This window comes from Acanthochromis polyacanthus, chromosome 12 (genome assembly GCF_021347895.1).
Source record: "Acanthochromis polyacanthus isolate Apoly-LR-REF ecotype Palm Island chromosome 12, KAUST_Apoly_ChrSc, whole genome shotgun sequence".
Classification (NCBI taxonomy): Eukaryota; Metazoa; Chordata; class Actinopteri; family Pomacentridae; genus Acanthochromis; species Acanthochromis polyacanthus.
This window is the reverse complement of record NC_067124.1, coordinates 31,079,958-31,102,225: the sequence shown is the minus strand read 5'-3', so window position 1 is coordinate 31,102,225 and position 22,268 is coordinate 31,079,958. Positions and strand designations below refer to the sequence as shown.

Below are 22,268 nucleotides of genomic sequence, written 5' to 3'. Positions count from 1 at the left end.
ACGGGTTCGCCACTTTGTTTGTGAGGAGTTAATTGCATTTCCTGGAAGGCTGCTGGAGTTCCACCTCACCCGAGTGGTTTTATTGATGTCTAATAAGACACAATAGATTAGAGGGATTGCAGTGCTGTGAGGTGTTGGCACTGCAGTCCAGGTAAAAGACCGAAGGAGAAAAGAAACACCCACTGAACTTAGATTGCACACAGGCTCTTCTTATTTCTCGTCATATACCCATGCATCCCTGTCTTTTTGTATCTTTTTCCATCGCATACATCAGCGTTGTCCTAATGGATGTGAGCACTTATGTAACTGTCCAGTGCATCACTCTTAGAGCCACTTCTAATAGACACAGGATGAATCTCTTTGGTACATTGTGCTTTTTTAGCATTTCAGTTCGTCGATGCTTCAACAGCAACAGCCATGTTAATGATGTCTGTGTTTCCCACAGGCTGAGATTGATTTGTGGTGGTGGATGGTGTAGTCCCTGTTGTTTTCTGAAGCTAAACTTTATGAATGTCCTGGTACGGCCTCACAGGCAAGTTATAGATAGACACTACAATTTAGCACCGATGATGATGATGCTAGATGCTAGCAGGGCAGCTGGGCACAGAGAAGCCGCTAGTCTCTACTCAGTTACTGCAGTCAACAACTCAGACAGCTGTGTGTAGTTTGTAAAGAATGAAGGCTTTTAATGTCACATTTACCTAGGTTAGAAACTGAACAATTTTTCACACAGAAAGACCTGATAAATGTCAGGGACACCAGTGTGACTGATGAAAATGTGCACATTCTGGCCCCTATGATCCAGTAATTGCAGCAGCTTGTAACTTTCAAAAACTCCTACAAGACATCTAATGTGTGATATATCAAACTTTCAGTACATTTAGACAGTTATTACTGTCTAAATTATGCTAAACAAACACACAGACATCACCAGTTGAGAAAAGTGAAAATCCATCCTCATTAGGGTCATGGGGGGCTGGAGTCCATCCCAGCTGACTTAGGGTGAAGGCTGGGGACAGCTTGGACAGCTCACCAGTCTATCGCAGGGCTACATATAGAGACAGACAAGCATGCTCACATTCACACCTACGGACAGTTTAGACTGCAGGGGGAAGCTGGAGTACCCAGAGAACATGCAAACTCCATGCAGAAAGATCCCAGACTGGGGCGCGATCCGGGGATCTTCCAGCTGCAAGGTGATGGTGCTAACCATTGATCCACTGTGCAGCCCAAAAACGAAATGTTCTTATCTTATAGTATAGACTCTCTCTTAAAGGATTAGTTTGACATTTTGTCTCTTATGCACTGGTTCAGACTCTCCTGCAGTTTTGTTGCCAGGCAACCAGTGAACTTCTGGACGTCACTGCTGCTGACCAGGAGATATATTTACATTTCATTTTATGTAATAAATTAAACAAAGAAGGCAAGTATTAAGCAGTGGGCAGACACAGTGATCATGACACCTTGTAGTCATTGACGTTGGATGACCATTTGGATTTTGCATGTTTGGCGTCTAGTCTTAAGTTAAGTGTGCAATGAGTTGTTTTCGGGCATTTTTGCTTTTATTTTTGACAATATCAGTGGAAAGAAAGACGAGAAATGCAAGAGAGTCCAGGGGAATGACAGGCAACAAACAGTCCCTGGCAAGGATTCGCACTAGGGATCTGCTGCTCAGGAAACATGTGCCCACATAGTAACTATTTGGCCATCGGGTTGCCACGTATGAGCATATTTTAATGTTAATTGAGTAGTTATTTGCATTTTGTGGAGACTCTAATCTTGACTGACTGTGCTGTTACATAAAACTGAAATTTACTGGAGAAAAGGCTGAGCATGAAGTCTGCATTTTTCCAACAGTCAATGGTTCAGTCATTTTTCTTACTTTGGATGAAGACTAGCATTGCGGTATTTCTGTCCCCGCTTTTAAGGATGCAGTCATCGGGATTGAAGAAACTTGACTAGAACTTGATTTGTCGATAAGTCAAGTGAGAGCACAGGAGTCGTACATTGAATAGAAATGTAGTCAAGTTACTTCTCAAGTTACTTTTGTTTCATGTTGTCCTGCTGGTCAAATTGACTCGTTTTAAAGTTTTGAAAATGTGGGGAAAAAAACAAAAAACATTTTCACAATGAAACTTCTGATTTCCACATTTTTGACATGTTTGGTAAATTTTTGAACATTTTTTGGTGGAAAAATAAAGAAATGTTAAAAAATGTTTCCTTAAGAACATTCAGTAAAAAATCTAGACTAGACATTGATTTTTATACTGGACAGTGTATATCAGAGAATACTGATATATATGTGATCATTTTAGATATTTTTAGGATTTTTTTGGAAGATTTTTTTCTTGCCAAATTGAGGGGATTATTTTTAAATAAAACTTTTAGGGGAAGCTTTTAACGAATTATTGGATGTTTTTTTTCCTGAAAGTTTCTCAAATCATCAGAAATTTGGGCAATTTTTTTGGTAAATTTTTGGATTTTTTTCAGATAAGGAACCAATATTTTTTGGTGCCTGTAAATGAAGACAACAGGACAGTTAATTGAGAAAGATGACAGCTTCTTATTACTCTGTATTAAACAAATACTGATTTACTCTCTCTAGATGGTCTATCTTTACTGTACCTTATTGATTCTTTGGCTTTTTCGACCTTCAGTGGACATAAATCCAAACATGGCCTCAGGTTGTCCGTCGCCCAAGTAGATTTTTCTACACTGCACACAGATGCACCTCCTCTTTACATGTGCTGTGTATTCTCCCCGTACCTCGTCTCTTTATGCCTGTTGCTGTTTCTTTCCCTTTTTCTCCGCGTGAAACTCATTTTAACCCCATCGGTGCAAGGAGCCATTCAGTCGAGCTGGGCCTCTGCCACGACCAACAACCCCACAGCCTGAAAGAAGAGAAGGCAGAGAAGGAGGGGGAGGTGTCGGTGGAGAGTTAAAGAGGTTGAAAGGAAAAGATGAACAGAACGAATAGAAATAGAGAAAAAGGCTGCATGTGCACAAGTACATTAAAGAGAGGAGTTTGACTTTGCACGTAGAGGCTGCAGGAGTTTAAGTATGAGAGCCAGAAATTCCTCTGCAGCACAAGATTAACAGTCTGGGCTTTTTTCCTCCTTCCCTCTATCACTCTTAATCTCTTTTTCCCCTTATTTCCTCGGCCTATTTTGAGCTGTGCTTTGCTTAAACATTTTGGAGCCCCGGAAAAGCATTTAGCAGCAATTGCTCCAAACATAATCCAAAATAGGAGCTTCTATCTTCACTTTTCCATGCGACGCTGCTCCCAGTCAGATGACTCTGTGTGTTTCCTGAGCATTGGTTCCCTGAAACATCTGCAAAAGCTTTTCCTCCATCGTCGCTCACCTGTCTGCGTCTGCTCTTTGTTCAGTTACAGGCTGCTTAAGTATCAGAACAATTTGGTGCTTTTGTTTTGTTTTTTTTGAGTCCTGCAGAGCTTTTGGAAAACTTTTTTGTGAGCCAGTGAATGGGGCTCGCAAAAAAAACCACAGCAGCAGCATCGTGTTGCAAGAACAGCAACTCGAAGGCAGCTTGGACAAGAAGTCTCATTTGTATCTGCAGCAGTTGGAGCAGCGATAAAGTAACGATAAGGGAGCAGCGTTCAGGCGTGGCGGGGGAGTGACTGGAACGTGGATGTCAGCTTGTACCCGGTGTTAGTCGGGTCAGATACGGTTTTATGCCAGTTAGCGCTCTCCCTGTTTATTGCTATGACTGTGCAGGTCTGTTTTTTAAAGAAGAACGCGAAATTAAAAGCTTTAAAAAGTGCTCCTCTGTGTAAGATTGGTGCTGTTGTCAGGTTTTTATGGCTGCATTGTGACTTACCAGAGCTGTGGTGCTGTTTGTTTGGTTACCTTTGATGCAATTTTTAAGCGGTGTGGCAAGTTTTCATACATTAGTCAATTATAATTGATTGCACAATCAAATGTCAGACTGACTTTATGAATAATCCATAAAGTCTTCATATCTTTAGTCATTTATTAACAGCTTAATACTCCAATCTTGAAGATTATGTTCATTTTTTTTATTATATGACAAATATTAAGCCAATAATTAAGCATATTTTAAATAAATGACTTCAGCATTGATGGATTAATGGTGATGAATGAGGTAACTGAGCATAAATAAAGGTTTAAAAAAGACGGAAGGGATTTTATTTCATTATTATTGCCTTATTTCTTTGGAAAAAATATATCTTTTGCTATTATTTCATCTTTACTAGGAAAAATACCTGAATTCACAGCTATCAGCAACCTTTAAAGAGGAATGTTTTCTTACACTTTGCTCTGTGCTGAAGTTGACACCGTGAATCGTTTAATGCATCTTAAATGTCATCCAGACAACACTGACTGCTAATATTTATTAACCTTCTTGCTTATCGGTGATGATTGGATCCTCTAGTGCTTCTAAAGTACAGATATAAATGTCAGATTTTGCTAACTTATCAGCTGTCAAGCAACAAAGTATGACAATCAGATTATCCAGGGGATTGTGTTCTATATGATTAGTACAATAGTTTTTTTGATTAATAATTTATATATAAATGGTGAGAAAATAATGAAAAATGGCTGAGAAATTTTCTCCTGCCCAGGTTTATCTATTAAGATAATTAGTTTAATGTACTGTCACAACTTTCCTTTCAACCAGAAAATGTTTCTGAATGCATTTTTTTTCTGAGAAATGACAATTATTTATTCATCAAAATTGTCCAGGCTTTACTTTGGTAAATTACATCTCTAGACTTTGAACTGTAGTTCAAGTTTTAAATGACAGAGGACATGTGATTTAGTGTAAAACTTATTAGATTAATATCACAAAATTATTATTCACACTTTACAATGAGGAAATCCATCCAACTTTTTGACACTGAGGCCGACAGTAAGTTTTGTTTTTGTGTGAGTGTGTCATTAAGTGTTGCACGCTGTAATTATTATTGCATGAAAGCACAGAGTGTCTCAAGGACAGGCAATAAAAATGACTCAACAGTGGATTTTTAAAGGAGTACTGCCATAACTATCTATTTATACTAACCACCTGCAGACTTGAATGTTGGCTCTAATAGGGCAAGCTGGTTTTTGCAGCAGTAAACCAGAATTTACTTTTAAAATACAACTTTGAAACAAGACAAGAATTGAGTTTTCTGAACCATATGCTGCATTTAAAAGTATGTTTCTTCATCTCCCTCTTCTTCAAGTCTCTGTATGCTTTTAGGATCTACTCTCACCTCTTTTTTAGTCCATTATAACCACTGTATTCCAATCATATGTGCTCTCCGTCCATCTTTCCCCAGGTTTGTCAGTTCGTGGTGTCGGTGAACGGACTGAACGTTCTCTGTCAGGACTACCGGAACGTCAGCAGCCTGATCCTGAACGGACCGAGGACAATCGTCATGGAGGTGATGGAGGAGGTATAAGTTTGATAAGGGCTGCTGGAGAAAATGCTCCTAAAAACAGTAGTGTAGTAATAATGTGGGGACGAGAAGGTTTCAGACTTAACCTTTAAACCACAGCAGCAGATGGATGACTCGAACTCTCTCACGGTTTGGAGAAGGTAGATGAATAAAACACGTTAATGAATGAGTGATTCAACGCTCGGAGGAAACATGCAGGTTGTACGAGATTTTTGTTTCTTTGAATTTAAAGGCACAAATGTGGGAAAGTGCAAGAGCCAGCACTTCCACAGACAGATCCTGCAAAGACTCGCAGTCTAAATGAGGGCGCCCCAGACTTCATGAATGGAGAGGAAAAACTGCATTTTGTGTTTGAACTGAATCATGAGAGTGTTGGAAGGTGTCAGAGGACATGAAGATAAATTTTCGTGATTAGAAACCTGGAGATGAACAAGTGAAACTGTGCGAATCGGGAAGAGTGTTTCACGGATACGTCTAGCCACGAAGGATCCTGGTGGTTCCACACTGCCCTCTGCTGGGAAGAACAGGAAGACACAGGAAGACTCGCTTTACTTCATAGATTCTTTGGTTTCGAAGTATTTCGGTGTTTGTTTCCCTGTTTGAAGAACCACCGTATTAAATGGAAAACAGAAAAATTCTACCATTTGCCTGTAAAAACCTAAATACGAACTAAATTAAAGCTGAGGTACATTTATGCTCAGCTGCTAGGAGAGTTTGCAATGAAAAAAACTGTATTATTATTAGGCACAATGTATATAAGACAAACTTTTACATACGACACGGTAAAGAAGCCCTGCTTTATAAAATGGGTGAAGTCTCATTAGAAGATCTTGTGAACAACTTTAATCTATAAAAAGTCTTGTTTTTTCTAAGAGGAAACCGCATATACAGAGTAAGAACTCATTATTTGTAAGAGTTTGTTTAACAGAATAACTCGGACAGTAAAATATTCCTTCAGTTGCTCTTACTGGGAAGTTTTTCTTAGAAATGCTGCATTTCTTGCTTGAAAAAAAACCCACAACAATGCAATATAATATATGTTCTTTGGTTTCAGCCAGGGTACTTAAGTGTTGAGGAACCAACAAAAAAATTCTACTCCTTTGCCTGTAAAAACCCCAAAGCTGAGGTAGATTTATGCTTAGCTGCTAGGACAGTGTCAGCGATGAAAATACAGTGAAAAACTACATGATTAGGCACAATGTATAAAGTAAAGATTTATATACAGGAAAAGTGAAGAAGCCCTACTTTTAAAAAAAAATGTTGTTTCATGGGTGAGATCTCATTAGAAGGTCTTGTAAACAGCTTAAATCTATAAAAAGTCTTGTTTTTTCTAAGAGGTAACCTGACATACAGAACAGAAACCTCAAAAATGACACAAGATGTTGCTATTTGTTAGAGTTTGTTTAAAAGCATAACTCTGATGATAAATTTTGCATGTTATACTTTCTCTCTGGATGCTTTTATTAGAATTTTTTCTCAGAAATGCTGCATTTCTTGCTTTAAAAAACACAAAAATACACTCAGTGTGTTCCATACCAGCAGCAAAGTCCTACAATATAATTAAAGTTGTGCTTACCAAGCAGCCTTGTTGAAAAATTTTAATTTAAGCAGCAAAAAGCAGATTTTATTGACCTTTTACTATCGATTTAGGCTTGAGATGAATATTAAAGAGTAAAATGATTGTACAAGCACTTAATTGACAAAAGCACTTGAGTGAGAAAAGTTTTCCTTTCTGGAATTAAAGCAGATTTAATATGTAGATGTACTTACATATACTGTATATATAACTTGTGAATTACAATCGGACTTCCCTAATTTGAGACGAATAAAGAAGAACCTCCTGCTTGCTCTATGGAAGTAAAGACTTTCCAAACAGGCAAAATCATTTTGAGAAGACTGAAAATGTCAAAATGTGCACCTGTGTTTCTTCTTCTTTTTTTATTTGCAATGGCAGCAAAATAACAGCTGCACAGATCTAAATATTAAATCAATATAATTAAAGAGATCATTTCTTTCAAAATCACATACTTGCTCACTTACCTCTACTGGTGTCCATCTTATTATAAGGTGGATGGAAAAGAAGATTATTTTTGGTTATCATAGAGGGGAAAAAAAAAGACTCTTCCTTGCAAAATCAGTTTGAAATGTTTTAAATTTCTATGGAGAAATGCCTTCTACTGCAGCTTTTGTTCATGTTATAACCCTGTCATTGCTGTGAGCACCTCAAACAAAATGTAATTTAATTGAACTGTCTGATTTTCTGGATACAAGTAGAGGTAAATGATAATATTTTTAATTTAAAGTGCTTCACAGTTTTAGTGAAATGAGCCTTTTAAAGGAAATCGCTGCTTAGATTAACTCGAAGTTAACCAGATTAGAGCAGGCTTAAAGTTCTGCTTTTAGACTCTGTCATCATGTGCTTAGACATCCTAGCATGAACAGATTATATTTGAATCTACGTTTTATTAAAAAAGAAGCGCATGGATAAGGGATTGTCATATTATTCATCCAGTATGTGTTTGTAATCCTGAGTAGCACTTGTTTACTTGTTTGTTTAAGCCAAAGCTCCACTGCCTGTTTAACTGGATATACAGTTAGTTTAGTCCTGAAGTGAAATTATTACTGAAACCTTAAACACAGATGCAGTAAACTGAGTGTTTCTACTCAAAAATGAATATAATGTATGTCCACCAAGTCTTTATTGCCAAACTGTAGAATGATTTGTCACAGTAAACTGCCTCCTAATGTGTCCTAAGTGAGTTTATTGGTGGACATTTTCTAGTTTTTCCTCGCTATATGTAGATTTATTGGGCAGATAAATGCATGGGTGCTGTAAATATGTGCTTATGTAGCTTTACCTTCTAATCCACAGCACTTGTTCAGTGTGTTGATTAGTTAAACTGAGTTATCTGACAAATCATTTCAGATGTAAAGTAGATTTGGGCGTTTAAAACATTTCCACGTGTTCTGCACGTTACCGGAGGGGTGTACTAGGAATCAAGGTTCAACACAGCCCGGCTTTCTTTGTGTTAGCTGGATCGACTAAACCTAATACAGAGAGATGATGGAAATCAAGGTGACGGTTGTCAACTTTTTTTGTTAGTCCAAGGTTAATTAACAAGTGCGCGCTCCACGAAAGGAGGCATCATTTACTCTTCTTTAAATAAACATATGATGTGTAGTAGAGAGCTATGAAGAACATAAAAGCTTTATTAGGACAAAAAGCAACACTGTTACTGGCAATAAGGGGAAAAAGAGGAATGCAAATTGTTAATTATGTAAGTTGTTATGGACCCAATTATTTTACCTCTCAGTGCTTGTTGCCTATTTCTAATGGGACAGCAGCAATTAAAGCACTTAAACAGTAAAATAATGCATTTAAACATGATGCTCAAGTGTCTTACACAGTGGGAAATGTTTAAACCACCTTAGGTTTTATTCAAATCAAAGTGAAATTATTGGTGATTTAATATATCCATAATTAATACCACAAGACTTATCAAATTTCTAATCTATTAGTTGCAGTAGCAGCAGTGTACAATGGACTTTGCAGCCAATCAGAGCCAAGCACTAAAACATTTTTGCACATTTTCTGCATTACTGAGTAATCGAGCAACACAGATCTTGAGCTGCATTTAAGCACTGAGCCACTTTATAATTAGTTATCTTGAGAAGTCCTTACTAAATATTTGCAGAGGCGAGTTGTGTGTGCACAGAAGTGACTCTCTTTTTTTTTTTTTTTTTTTTTTTTTTTTTAAAAAGGTGCATTTTCTGCATCACCGCTTGAATTTGTCTCGGTTTCCATGGCGACACAGCTACATAGCTTTGTCAAGTGGTGTTACTAAAACTTAGAGGCAAACAAGTATATCACTTAAACAGAATATCGTCTGAAAAGCAAAGGATTGCCTCTTACAGCTGATGTACTTCCAATATTCTGAAAATAATCCTCTGAAGCAGGTTAGCTGTGCAGCATCAGTTACCATGGTGATACAGCAGATATTAAAAGTTCAGATTTTCGTTGCTATCTCCTTAATCTCGCTTCCTAGTACACCTCCCAGGAAAAAGACTGTTCTAGAATATTTTCTAATATCCTCTGGTCGACTCTGATGAGCTTTTGTTTCAAGTTTCTGATCTCAAGAGTCCACTCATGTTGTTACATGGATGATGCCATACAATGTACTGTTAATACTGTGCTGAAAGATTTACTGTGTATGAAGAAAAGATGCAACTTTCTAATTATGCTTCAATACTTTGCTCATATGTTCAGTTCCATGCAGCCATTCAACCTGTTTCAACAGAAGTTAAAACACACACAGAACACACAGTTTTTTTCATAAATAGAGATGTCATTAAGCTTTAACATGGTTTTTCTTAGCAGTTTTCAGCTCAGTATTTGTGCCAGGTTAAAGACTTACGATTCTGATAAAGGAGATGTCGTGTGTTTGTCTGATGGCAGTTTGTAAAGTTGGGGGAAGAGTTCAGGATGTTCCCAGTTGGGTTTTGGGGAACAGAAATATGCAGTGTGTATGTTAAAGCCTTGAAGGGGTTCCTTGTGTTGGGTTGGCTGAAAACGGGTTCACTGACTGTTAAAGTGAAAGTTTTTGCCTTAACACCTTATTTTTGCTGCTAATCACAGTCGGTGGTCGGCCGATCGCCCGTTCTGTTCTCACCTCATGCTGACCGTGCTTCAGTTCTATTGACAATCAGTGTTTTTACCACCTTCAAACAGCACAACAGTGGTTTGAAAAGCAATGATCCCACAGAATGTATTTCACCGCCGTCTTCTACTACTGTTCTCGGTTTTTGTACTCGGACTTTAATGACTCATGTGTGACTAAAGGGATTCTGTGGCTTCGTGTTCACCTCACGAGGCCCAAACTTTTCAGCAGGTACAGCCGTTTATTTTTCTCTGCTTTCTTGGATTGAATGTTGGGTTATCAGGACGATATAAGCTCGAACTACCGGTCTGTTTTTGACAAAAGCAGCTAAAGCCCATTGCAATGTTCTAATGTATTAAAAAGTTGATTAAGTGTTTAATAAACAAACTGATTCGACTCTGTGCTTGTGGTTTCTTCGGAACTGCTCGAGCTCTTCGTATACTCTGACTGAACACAGTAAGTAAGACCAAAATCTGACTTTTTAGCATCTTATCATTTAAGTATAATGCTATTACATGCATTTTTTTGTGTAAGTCAAAAAAATATATATAATGTTTTAAAAAAGGCTAACTAAAGATACATTTACCACATTGTTCCCATTTCCTGTAAATTTCCTTAAAACCTCTGAACTCCAAGCAGTTTCTAAACCTCTTAATCCACGTTTTTCCTCACTGTGGGCTCATTTTTCACTGTAATATAAAATTTTGCACTTGTATGGAAACAGCACAACAATGACTACAAGTAGAGAGAACTCAGAAATGGATTTTTAGCAGTATAATGCCCGAAATCCTGCAAGTTCGATAGAAAACAAGATTTAATTTCTTCATTTGCATTATCACAAAAAATGAAAAAAGCAACATGTTCATCATTTCCACCCAAAAATAGTAGTTCTTCATGCTATAGATATTTTGCTACTTGCATTTTTCAGCCTTTACAAGCTTTTAATTTTCTGTACATCAACTCCAGACCAATGTTTCACCATGCTGAATGTATCTTTCAATACCTTGCTCCTCCGCATACAGTTTTTTAACAATATATTTTTTTTAAATTTATTTTACTTTTGCTCAAGTATATTTAAGTTTCCTTTCAGTGTCTGATTTGTCTCCATAGTCACATCCTGGTTGCACTGAGGAGGGCTGATTTTTGTGTTTTTTAACAGGACGTAGTGATAGTGGTTTATTTTTGGCATTTTTTTCCATGAGACAAGTAGAATTAAGTGATTTTGATAAAATATTTTAAAATTTAAATGTGGTTCAGACAAAACCGAACATCACAAATAAGTTTTGCTATTTCTGCCTCTGATAAATGCAGTTCATTTGTCATTATGTGTTTATTTGTTTTAAGACCCATTTTTCAAGCCTGCCTATGGGTTTTGAAGTTCAGAGTGCAAACGATCCAACATCATAGTCACTGAGATTTTTTTTTTACAGCTCACACACAAAAAAAGGTGGAATCTAAATCGAATCACAATGGAGAGAAAAAAATAAACCACATAAGATAGATTAGCAGATTAGCAATAAGCTTGATTAAGTCACAGGATTTTTGTAATAAAATTCAACAGACCTTTTAATTAAAATGATAATGTAGACTTTATTGAATTACACAATAATATAATTCTCCACATATGTATGTATTGAGTATAATCCTATTTGCATTTTCATTTTCACATGTGCACAGGAGCACTCTGACTACTTTAAAATGAAAAACGAAAAGCTGTTCGACATTTAATTTCAGTCGTGTCCTACTGAGTGATTTGTGTCACTGTAATTTTTAGAGTGCAGTCTGTCCTTCTTACATCATGTTTTATGCACCTGGCAAAATGAAATTAAAGGTCAACTTTAAACGCAGAGGCAGGTGGGGGAGAAAAGTTCCCCTTTATATTATGCTTTATTCCTGCTGTCTGAGATTTGCCAGAAGTACAACGTGCACCACCTTTTTCCTGAACTGAAGCACATAACAGCTGAAGTCACTGGTTTCCAGTTAGGGGTCAGAAATACACTGTATCTGATGTTTAAAGAAATAAGAAAGAGAAAAAACATGCTACAGAAAATGCTCTTTTATTTTCACTAATTTTTACTGAACTTTAATTTTTCTTCTACACTGTATGTTTTATCTCTTTACCTTTGCCTGTGATAACTCAGAGAATCACCGTATGGTCAGCCTACTGTCAACTGCTGTCCAAAATAAGCTGTATAAGATATCCCCTCTCTTTAACAGACCACAAAAAAATTAAAAAATTGAGAGCCCAAACACGTTTCAGTTCTGTCAAGAACTGCAACCAGATCAGTTTTACATCCATCAAGTCTAAAGATTAAATCTAATTTCCCCAAAATGACAAAACCTGTAAAAAAAAAAAAAAAAACTTAAAAAATGATCAAATTACCCAAAACAACTCAAAACTTGACCAGAATGATAAAAAAAAAACATTGACCAAATTGCGGCAAACACCTACACAAAACATCCAGAAACTTTCACAGAAATACAATGCAAATATTTAAATAAGAATGACCGGGCAGAAAATGTGTGACATTTCACATCCAAACAACAACTTTCTGATTGGACTTCTGATGCACTACTGGCGCACTACCACCAGGGGGTAGTGTTATACTGTTTATCCGTTGTTATACTTTTTCTCATTGGCTCAGCTTTTTATTAAAACAGTTTTATGGATTTCCAATGAAGAAAGGCATAAAATATAGATTTAACAAAGCTGTTTGTGCAGCTTTGTAAGGTATGACATGAGAATACAGTTAACTAAGATGAATATTTGCACGATTGATATTATTTTTATCTATATATGTGCACATTCTTGCAGCATAGATTGATGATTTTCTGAACTCTTTTACAGATTTTCTCTCATAAATACCTTATGTCCTGATACGTGTGATTATAGAGGTATTTGTAGTAAATTTGAGAGGGTGTGAGCTTGCAGAAAAATGTGATACATTTCAATGTAACTGCTGAAATATTCTTTTGATCTGATATAGCAGATAAATCCTGTAATCATGTGTGTGAGTGGCAAAAAAAATAATCTGTTTTTACCTATACAGGATTATGTGATTATGTCTACTCTCTTTTTCTGATCTGACAGACAGATCTAAGTAATATAATAACACATATGAAATAAGCCACCTCAACTTCACACTGACTGGGCATTCATTTATCTGTCCTTTTATTCACACGTCCATTGATTCACTTAGCAGCCAACCTTCACTTCATCACTATCCATCCATTTGTCTGTCCATCCAATCTGCTGTGTTTGTGGTCAGTATACAGAGTGATATATACACAGGAAATTAAAAAAAAAATCAAGGCACGGAAAGCTGAGAGCTGCCGAATTTGTCTGAGTGAAAGATTAAAAGAAAGAGATCAGTGTAACATTTAAGCATAACATCGTTCCAGCAAACATAAAATGTGTTTATTTAACATTGTCAGTGAAAATCAGGAGACTTGTGCAGTTTGCAGTGATTGTTTCTGCTTTAAATTCAGTTTCTGCGTTGGAGCAAATGCGTGGCAAACAGTAATGATGTTTTTGGAGGGCTGATGAGCATTTTTATTAGCAAATTTTGTTCTGTTCATGAGCCTTTGGAGAAAACTGTGTTGATACAACGTGATGTAGCTTCGTCGCATACAGAATCAGAGTCAGATTGCCAGAGTTAGGAGTCCAACTGGGTCCAAAGCACTGAAAATGTAGGTGCTCCAAGAAGCCGGGGATGAAAGCATTCACCAAGTGGCATATATTACTGTATAAGATCATATTAAAGCTTGAAAAGCCCAGTTGGTCCAATTAAAGTAACACCAATACAGACAGCATGAGCCAAGTTCAAGTAATTAATTCGCATAAAAAATCTCTCTTGTGACGGTGACAGCAGCCAAAATATGAGAGTTAAGTAGAAATATAAGAGACACTGAAAGCAGTTGGTTTGGGCTTTGGGTTCAAAGACGGGGAAAACACAATTTCTATCTTTCCTCGACTCTTCATATCCTGGATAAAAGTGATGAAAATTCTCTCAGAGCTGAACTGGACGTTAAAAAGTGAATCATATCAAACATACAGACCTTGAAGTCTGCCTTTGAGGTTGACAAAAATCTAGAAGAAATGTTTTTTTTTTATTGCCTCTACTGGGATTATTTGGTACAAAACTCAAGACGACTCTATTCAGTTTGTTCTAGGATGCATTCTACATAGATGTGACATGAGCATCCTGTTTGTTGCTGTTTTACAGGTGTGAAGGGCACTTTATGGACCTGCTGTCCTTTAATTTCCCCTCCGCAGTCCTCTACTGGTACAGAATACCTCGAGGTTATTACTTGCACAATCCTCTAAAGATCAAAAAAATCTGCTGGGCTTATCTTAAGATACACCAAGTACCTTGTCCTAATAAAAAGATATGGTTTCAGGCCCTTATTATACTTTTCATTTTGTCATTTGTTACACTTTGACAGCAAATAATGTAGTATCAGGGAAATTCACCGGAACAGTTTAATTAGCTTTTTGACTCAGAGTGCCAATAAGTGTGACTACTGCCTTGATTAAATAAAGGTTATCAGTGTTATCACGTGTGGGAAATAAGAATGAGTCTTTTGAATATTATTACCCAGAAAAAAAGGAAAAAGAGGCTAATGCAGTCGAAGACAAAGAAATGTTTCCGTGCTCCGTCGGGTTGATGGGCTGAATGCCTTTGAGGCACGATTACAGTGTTTTTAACTGAATTGTCTCCCGTCCTTCACTCCCCACAGGCAGAGAGCTCAGGACAAGTCACAGCAAGCAGAAATGTTAGCCGAATGCCAAATGCTTCTTGGGCTGTGGCTGCGAGCTCTGAGAATCTGGCTAGTTGCTCTGGCAAGAAGTCACCTTTTGCTCAAGCAGAAACTTATTTTAATAAGTAAATGGTGGAGCATGAAAACATGAATACATTTGATACTGTAGGATGCAGACCAAGAGTGGGAGAAATCTTAATTAAAGATCATTTTTTGAAGCATTTCAGGGAAGATGCTCTTGATAATCCGAAAGTTTTTCCACAATAAGTTGCTTCATTAGTGCGTGCAAAGACTTTAGCTGCATTTTGTTGCTATTCACAATATTACTCTTGGGACAATGGTTGGATTTGTGGACTTGGACCCAACTTATTTAGAACTTTAAATCTACTAAACCCCATGAAATTTGTATTTTTTTTTTAAAAAAAGGCCTCAATTTCTCTATTCACTATTGTCAGAAACTGTCAAAACAGAATACATAGATTTTCAACTCTCCAACAGCTCTTCAACAAAAATCAATGAAATCTCAACTTAAAATTGAAATTTCAAACCACTTTATTCTACTTGCCTCATTTAAAATTTCTCCAAAATTAAAGATTGTGCACCAAATCCTGTGCAAAAGCAGCTGTGTCAAATGTGACAAAGGTCCTGCGATTTTTCAGATGAACTGCAGGCAGTGTTTCCACAGAGCAGCTATGAGAAGACAAGTGAGACTGAGAGGAAAGTTAAGCCTACTTGACCAGTAAAATTAATGCAGCATGGCTCAAAAACAGTAGACAGATGAGTAAGTTGTTGGAAGATGCAGCATGGTGAAACATCTGAAACATGTCGCACAACTGTTTGTACTTGGAAAAATGTTGAACGTATCGATTCCAACTTTTTCAAGTTCTTGAAAAGAAATAACCATGTTTTCTTTCATTTTTTTTAATGATTTGTGGCATTACACCTGCGTCATAATGCACGGAAAACATTTCTGAGTTCTGTTTGTATTTATTGCCACTTCTATTCATGGTTGTACAGTTTCCATAGAGTTTCAGGACTTTATATTGCAAATCAAAAATGAACCTACAGTGAGTAAAAATGATCACAAGGTAAAACCTTATAACTGCTTGGAGTTCAGAGGGTTAAACATGCCAGTAATTTAGAAGGTATAGTTTCCGCCATGTTCATCATCTTAGTCTGATGTGTTACCATGGCAACATTTATGCATTAGCACTAAACTCCAACTTGCTTGCTAGTGTGGCTCAGAATGGCGACTGAAACAAGTTCACCATGGAGACGTCTTTAGCAAATGCACCGTACATCTCACAAACAGCTTTGCACTTATCCAGCTACAAATAACAGCATTTTCTTGAATAAGTCACCCCCATTCATGCGTTCCAGTGTGAAAAGCTGCATAATGCATCCCGACCTTAAGAGCTGTCAGATTAGCAGCGCCGTGAGCAGGGCAGGTCCTGGTACCAGATGACACGCTGGCTAATAACTGAGGCTAGTTGGACTAATCAGTAGGCTGTGGTCATTTCAGTCTGCCGCTGCCCTCATATTAACCTGCTGCTTGTTATTAACACCTAGCTCAGGAGCTGTCCAACGGAGAACAGGTTGAAATTTACATCACGAGGTTTCTTTTTCCTTCGGCGTGTGTGAGTTCACGACTTCCTATGTGCCAACTCTATTTGCACTTGTCTTCTGCTGGGGCTTATTGGACAAGCAAACTGTGTTACTTGTGCTGGTTTAAATGCAGCTTATTGTGTGTGTGCCCTTGTGAGTGACACAGTGATCTGGTTTGTCTGTCATTGTGGTGGAGTGTTAAGCCTCCAGGCCTCAGGGTATGTCCTAAAAATGTGGGGCAGGGGGCTCCAGGTGGAAAGAGCCACAAGTGAGGGAAGTCTTTAATATGAAGTGTGTTTGCTGAGTGTACACTTTTGCCACCAGGTGTGAGAGAAAGTGGGTGCAAAGAATCAGTTTTTTGCTCTAATGTAAAAATCACACTGTTGCACGCTGCAGCTTTTGAATTTGCAAGAACGTGCACTTTTTAATTTAGTTAAATTTTTGAGGATGTGCAGCTTCTTCACAGTAATAATAACAACAGTATGGAGGAAGCTGCTGCTGCTTTCCTCGCTCGCTGCTGATTGAGTCCATCCGATTTGTCTTTCACCCGCTTGAAGCTTAAACACGCCGTCTTATAATCACAAATGAAGGGGCTTCCTGCTTCCTGGGAGAAATCCTCAGCCGTGCAGCAAATGATGCTTTCTCTGTTTGTCCAAGCAACAATGGCGGCTTGTTCCTAACAATTACAGCATGGCAGAGGAAATACAAGAGACAGTGCTGCAGTGTGATCAGTTTTATTATTACATATGTCGGCTCAGTGCAAACAAGGCGTGTTAAACAGCAGGACAGTAAGTGTATATCTGCAAAAGACAGCAACAAAGTCGAGCTTTATGAGGATTATCTGTGCAAAGGCTTCTGACAAATCATAGAGGCTTTTTAAAACTGTTTCATTTTCTAAAGAAACTGTGACAGAGAGTATAATTGACTGTATAGATAAAAAGTTTCCATCCATACTGTCACTGCAAAGTTATTCCAGGTTTTACAAATGTGAGATCTGTCACGTATCACCTTTATGCACACGCAGCGAGACAGCTGAACAGATTTGTCTAATTCCTGAGGTGTATTAGTACAGTTATCGAAGGTTAAAACTGCCAAAATTCTGACTTTTTTGTGCTGGCAGAGTTCTGTGTGGACAGTATTTGCTTTAATGTCAAGCAAAGTGACAGTAGCATCTCCTACACTCCATCTGATTCAAGCACCTGCAGTTATTTTTGCAGATATTTGTTGCGGTGACTTTAAACTCTTCATGAAGCATCACAGCGCGACCATATGGCGCAGAGCTAAATGACCCGAGGATCAACTCGACCACACGACTGATGCATTTATTCAACAGAGCCACAGCTGGGACGGACAGCGATGGCAGACAGGAGGATGAACAGATTAGGAGTGAAGAGAAACAGAGGAAAAGAGGGAAGAAATAAAATAGAGGGGCGATAGATAATGAAGTGAACAAAGAGGAGGCCAGCGATGTGGTTCATCCACTGGGCAGGTCTTCAGGTCTGATGGCCTGTGAGTCCAGCTGTCACTCAAACACCCGCCAGGGACCGCAGGGAATACCAAGTTACTTCAAAAATTATTATCATTCACCAAATCCACAGTTTCAAGCACATTTTAGCTGCTCAATCTGGTAACTGAAATTGATTCTCTTCAGTGTTGAATTAGTGACATAAAGCAGCCTGGATAACACAGTTACTGTCACTCATTTGCTATTGTTCGACCACAGCAGCAGCATGGTTGTTGGCACAGCTGTTATTTTCTAAAGAAAGCACCTGCATATCGTTCCCGAACTCCTGCTTTCACACACAAACCTGCTAATGTGTTATTGTATTTAAGCATCAAATAACTTCCAGCCTTACATTTGTATTGATCTGTACCGTCTTTATTGGATTTAAGCTCAATGGTGGTGAAACCATTGGTTACAAAAAGAAAATATATTTAACAGAAGTTTCTGTCTGATTTAACATTTCAGACATTTTAGTGAATTATAGCTTTATGTTAATTATAGATGCGCTGTAATATTGTATGTCATATTTGGTTACTTTACTTTTGAATTACATTGGTAGTATTAGTTTAGTCTGTACATTTATTTTTGCACAGACATCGCATAATTCAAAATAATTGCACCAAAATTAGCTAGCAGTTAATTTGCATCTGTTGTCCCTGGACATATTGGATAGATAATGATAGTAATGTATGATTATATGTGCTATCACCATTTGTTAACAAAAACAACAACTAGAACAAGATGAACAACAAGAAGAACAGCAACAAGAACAACAAGAAGTTCAAGATGGTTTCTCAAACTCCTCTCTGAAGCAATCTGGTTTGAACTCTAAGATCCTCTACAGTGGCAATAGTGAGGACCTCCAAAAGGTTCCTCAAGGTTCTTCTTCTTCTAAGAATTTATACATTGCAACAAATCACAACCTCAGTATAATATTTTGCGTGAACAGTGTTCATCACAATCTTTAGCTTAGCATGTTAGTATGCTATCAGTAACAATAGTTGCGCTAGTTGCACAACTGAAGGTTAATCAGACGATCACGGATGCTGTACGTGGATATTTTTTTTTGCATATTTCATTATGAAATTCTAAGAAATCAACAAAGTTATTACAACTGGTCCTGAGGAAGACATAAATGTGTCAACAAAATTAACAATCATGTGAAAAGTAAATTCAACTTATGAAAATGTTTTTTTATACACATGGACACATTTCATCCTCTCACGGATTAAGATTGTATACTCTGAATAAAACCACATAAAATGGCTTTTAAGTCATTTGTTTTCTAAAAAAAAAATCACTATACAAGTTATTCTCCTACACCCTTGACCTCAGAAGCTAACACTGCCCCTCTTTAGCAGAAATAACTTCTTGTAGGCATTTTGCAAAACTGTTTACCACCCTCTGACATCAGGACGCTGAAGTGTTTGACCGCTTAAATTCAGAATTCTTCAAGTTGCAAGATGCTCGAAGCTTTTCTTGCAAGTACTCCTTAACATGTCAGTGGGATTCAATATTTCCATAACTGTCTGTTTCTTATTTTTGAGACGGTCCTTGGTGGATTTGCCAGTGTGCTGAGGATCATTGTCCTCCATTTCTGAACTTCATCTTCTGCACAGATGCCAAAGATGATCTTCAAGCAGTCTTTGATACAATCCAGAATTCGCAGTTGAATCAGTGACTCAAAGCTGCCTGTAACTGAAGCAGTGAAGCAACCACAAACCACACCATTTTAGTTGGTTTGGTCGCAGTAACAGTAGACGTGTTCACTGCAGACCAAAGACATGTTTTCAGTAGAAGAACCTCAAACTTGATCTTTGATTTGTCTGTGTGGAGAACATTATCTCCAAAGACGTGCTCTTTACCAATATGTTCATTAGGAAACTGTAGTTTTATTCTTCTTGGACAGCAAAGACTTTTTCATGACTCACCTTCCATACAGATCAAATTTGTGCGATCTTTTCCTGATGGTAGTTGCAGCTCTGCGATACCAACATTTGCAGGAAAGCCCTGAATATCCCATGATTAAATTTTGGGGTTCTAAGACATTTTATGCCTCAAACACTCAGCTTTTTAGCTGAATTTGCTAGACCAGGTAATCTAGGACAGCTGTTGAAATGTGCACCTCTTGTAGAGAATATTTCTTACAGTGGGATGATTTATTTCGAATAATTTAGAGATCAATTTAAATCCCTTGACAGACTCATCCACAAGCTTTTTTTCTGAAGATTTTATGAGCTCTTTAGTTCTTGGCATGATGGCACCACACATTTTAATAGCAAAGAGAACAGCAGACTCTGAATATAAAGAGGTTTAAATAAGACAGGTCCCACTACTTTTATGGATCTGAAGGTGTGATAAATCTGATTGATCTGGTTTTTTTTAAAATACAAAATGTCAGTTTTATGTCATTGGTTTGAGTACGCCACCTTTACCAATAGGCATTGCTTCAAAGGGGATCAAATGTTTTCTTGTATTCACAAATTCAGTTATTTTTTAAGATTTTTACAAGACTTTGTTTAAATCCATTGCATAGTTGGTGAGAAGTGTCACTTAAAGGCACATATGCCAAATTCACGATGATGCAAGAGTAAAAGTTTCAGGATCATTTGGTAACAGAAAATTTCATTGCAGTCCATCAAGTGCTGCAACAAAAATCCTGAACCAGCCAACATGTACAGCCATGACAGAGCTCAGGAAGATAAACATGATATGTATTTGTGCATAAAGCTCCATAATAACATATTTTGGGTCTCTTATTGATCGATTTTTTTATTATCACAGCATAGTTTCTAAATATGTGCCTTTCAACTGTCAGTGCTGTGCAGATATTGATTACAAACCAGGGCATGAGGAACAAGATCAGAGAGGAAATGCATAAATGACTGTTTAAAAAAACATAATTATATCATTCCATTTACTGTTACAGAGCTCATGACTGATCTGGATATAGATTTTAGGTTGTAACTTCCACTCCTAATTGTGTACGCTGGCTGTGCAGCAGTGTGCTGTGTTTGTTGTGGTGTGTGTGGTCTGACTCAGATGGGCAACAGATGAAGGCAAAGAGGACGACAGAAGGACAGGAAGGGAGGAAGAGGCTGGAGGAAGAAAGAGGTGGGAGGAGGATGCTGAATCCTTATCCACCTGATTATAGTGCTCATGGCATCTGGACAGTTGTTTGGCTAAGGTGTGTGTTTGTGTGTGTGTCTTTGTGTGAGCCTCAGGGACACACCTGGAGTGAAGCTATTCAGCGTTTCAACTCGGCCAGCCACTGGCACATTTCACTGTTTCCCATGACTCCCGTTCTCTTCCCCCTCAGGGCAAAGTTTCTTCAACAGCAGACGAGCTGAGAGTATAAACAGGATTACTAAGTGCACTCGAGTCGCTTTTCTGAAAGAAACCGCTGGTGCTGACCAACCCACTGGAATGCTCAATTTGGTATAAAGGAATAGTTCCACATTTTCTTTAATTGTGTTCAGTTGTTGAGACATAATGAGAGAGTGATGCTACCTCCATGCATGTGGAGCAAACAGGCCTTTAAAGCTGCAGCCAGGAGCTGTTAGCTTAGCATAAAGCTGGAATCACAACCCACCATAAAACTATAAAGCCCCATTTACAGTTTTATACTCTATATAAATACACGAGATAAAGAGTGTTAAATAGTGAGGAATTAGAGGTGCTAGTGGGTGGATTTTGTGAAGCTTTAAACCGAGATTAACAAGCTGTTCACCCTTGTTTTCTGTCTTTATGCTAAGCTAAGCTAATCCTCTCTTGGCTGTAGTAGACAAGCTTCACATTTATCACATAAACATCATGCAGTGACGCTCAACTTCTACAAATACTCAACAAATCAGGCCCACAATATAAGACATGTACATTACACACAATTACAATTACACTAAGTTTGAAAAATAAATGAAATAACCCCTGTTGACTTATAAGGTGTTCCTCCATCAATCTCTTCTCTGAGTTCCTAGAGGTTCTCCTAATTCGAAGAGGCTGCTAACTTTCTGCTTTTCAATGAAAAATAATAATTCTCTTGAATCAGGAAGAAATTGTCAGCTGGTGGAATTTTGTCTTTGAGCATCACTCCATAGAAACATCTCTGCGCAGGAATCCTGCTGGATCTTTTTCTGAAGCGGAAATAAGTGGAGCTAACAGCTGATTTCATGGAAAGAAGCTGTTTCATGGACATTTTCTCTGTTTGCACAGAGAGCGAAAGTGTGAAGTGGAAATGTTCCGTGTGTCTTTCGTGTGATTGTTTCTTTTGAGAGTCCAACTTTGAGCTGTAAAACCTGTGTCATTGTGCCTTTAA

At 37.8% G+C, this 22,268-nt stretch overlaps 1 protein-coding gene across 2 annotated transcripts in view; it reads left to right on the top strand.

The window, feature by feature from the left end:
- Positions 1-10,479, top strand: part of deptor (DEP domain containing MTOR-interacting protein) — a 54,749-nt gene extending 44,270 nt beyond the window's left edge. For both annotated transcript variants that reach the window (XM_022194223.2, XM_022194222.2), the window contains exon 10: positions 5,306-10,479. In XM_022194223.2, coding sequence (XP_022049915.1) covers positions 5,306-5,428 — 123 coding nt within the window. In that variant the 3' untranslated portion in view covers positions 5,429-10,479. The remainder of the gene's footprint in view (positions 1-5,305) is intronic.
- The last annotated feature ends 11,789 nt before the right edge of the window (positions 10,480-22,268 follow it).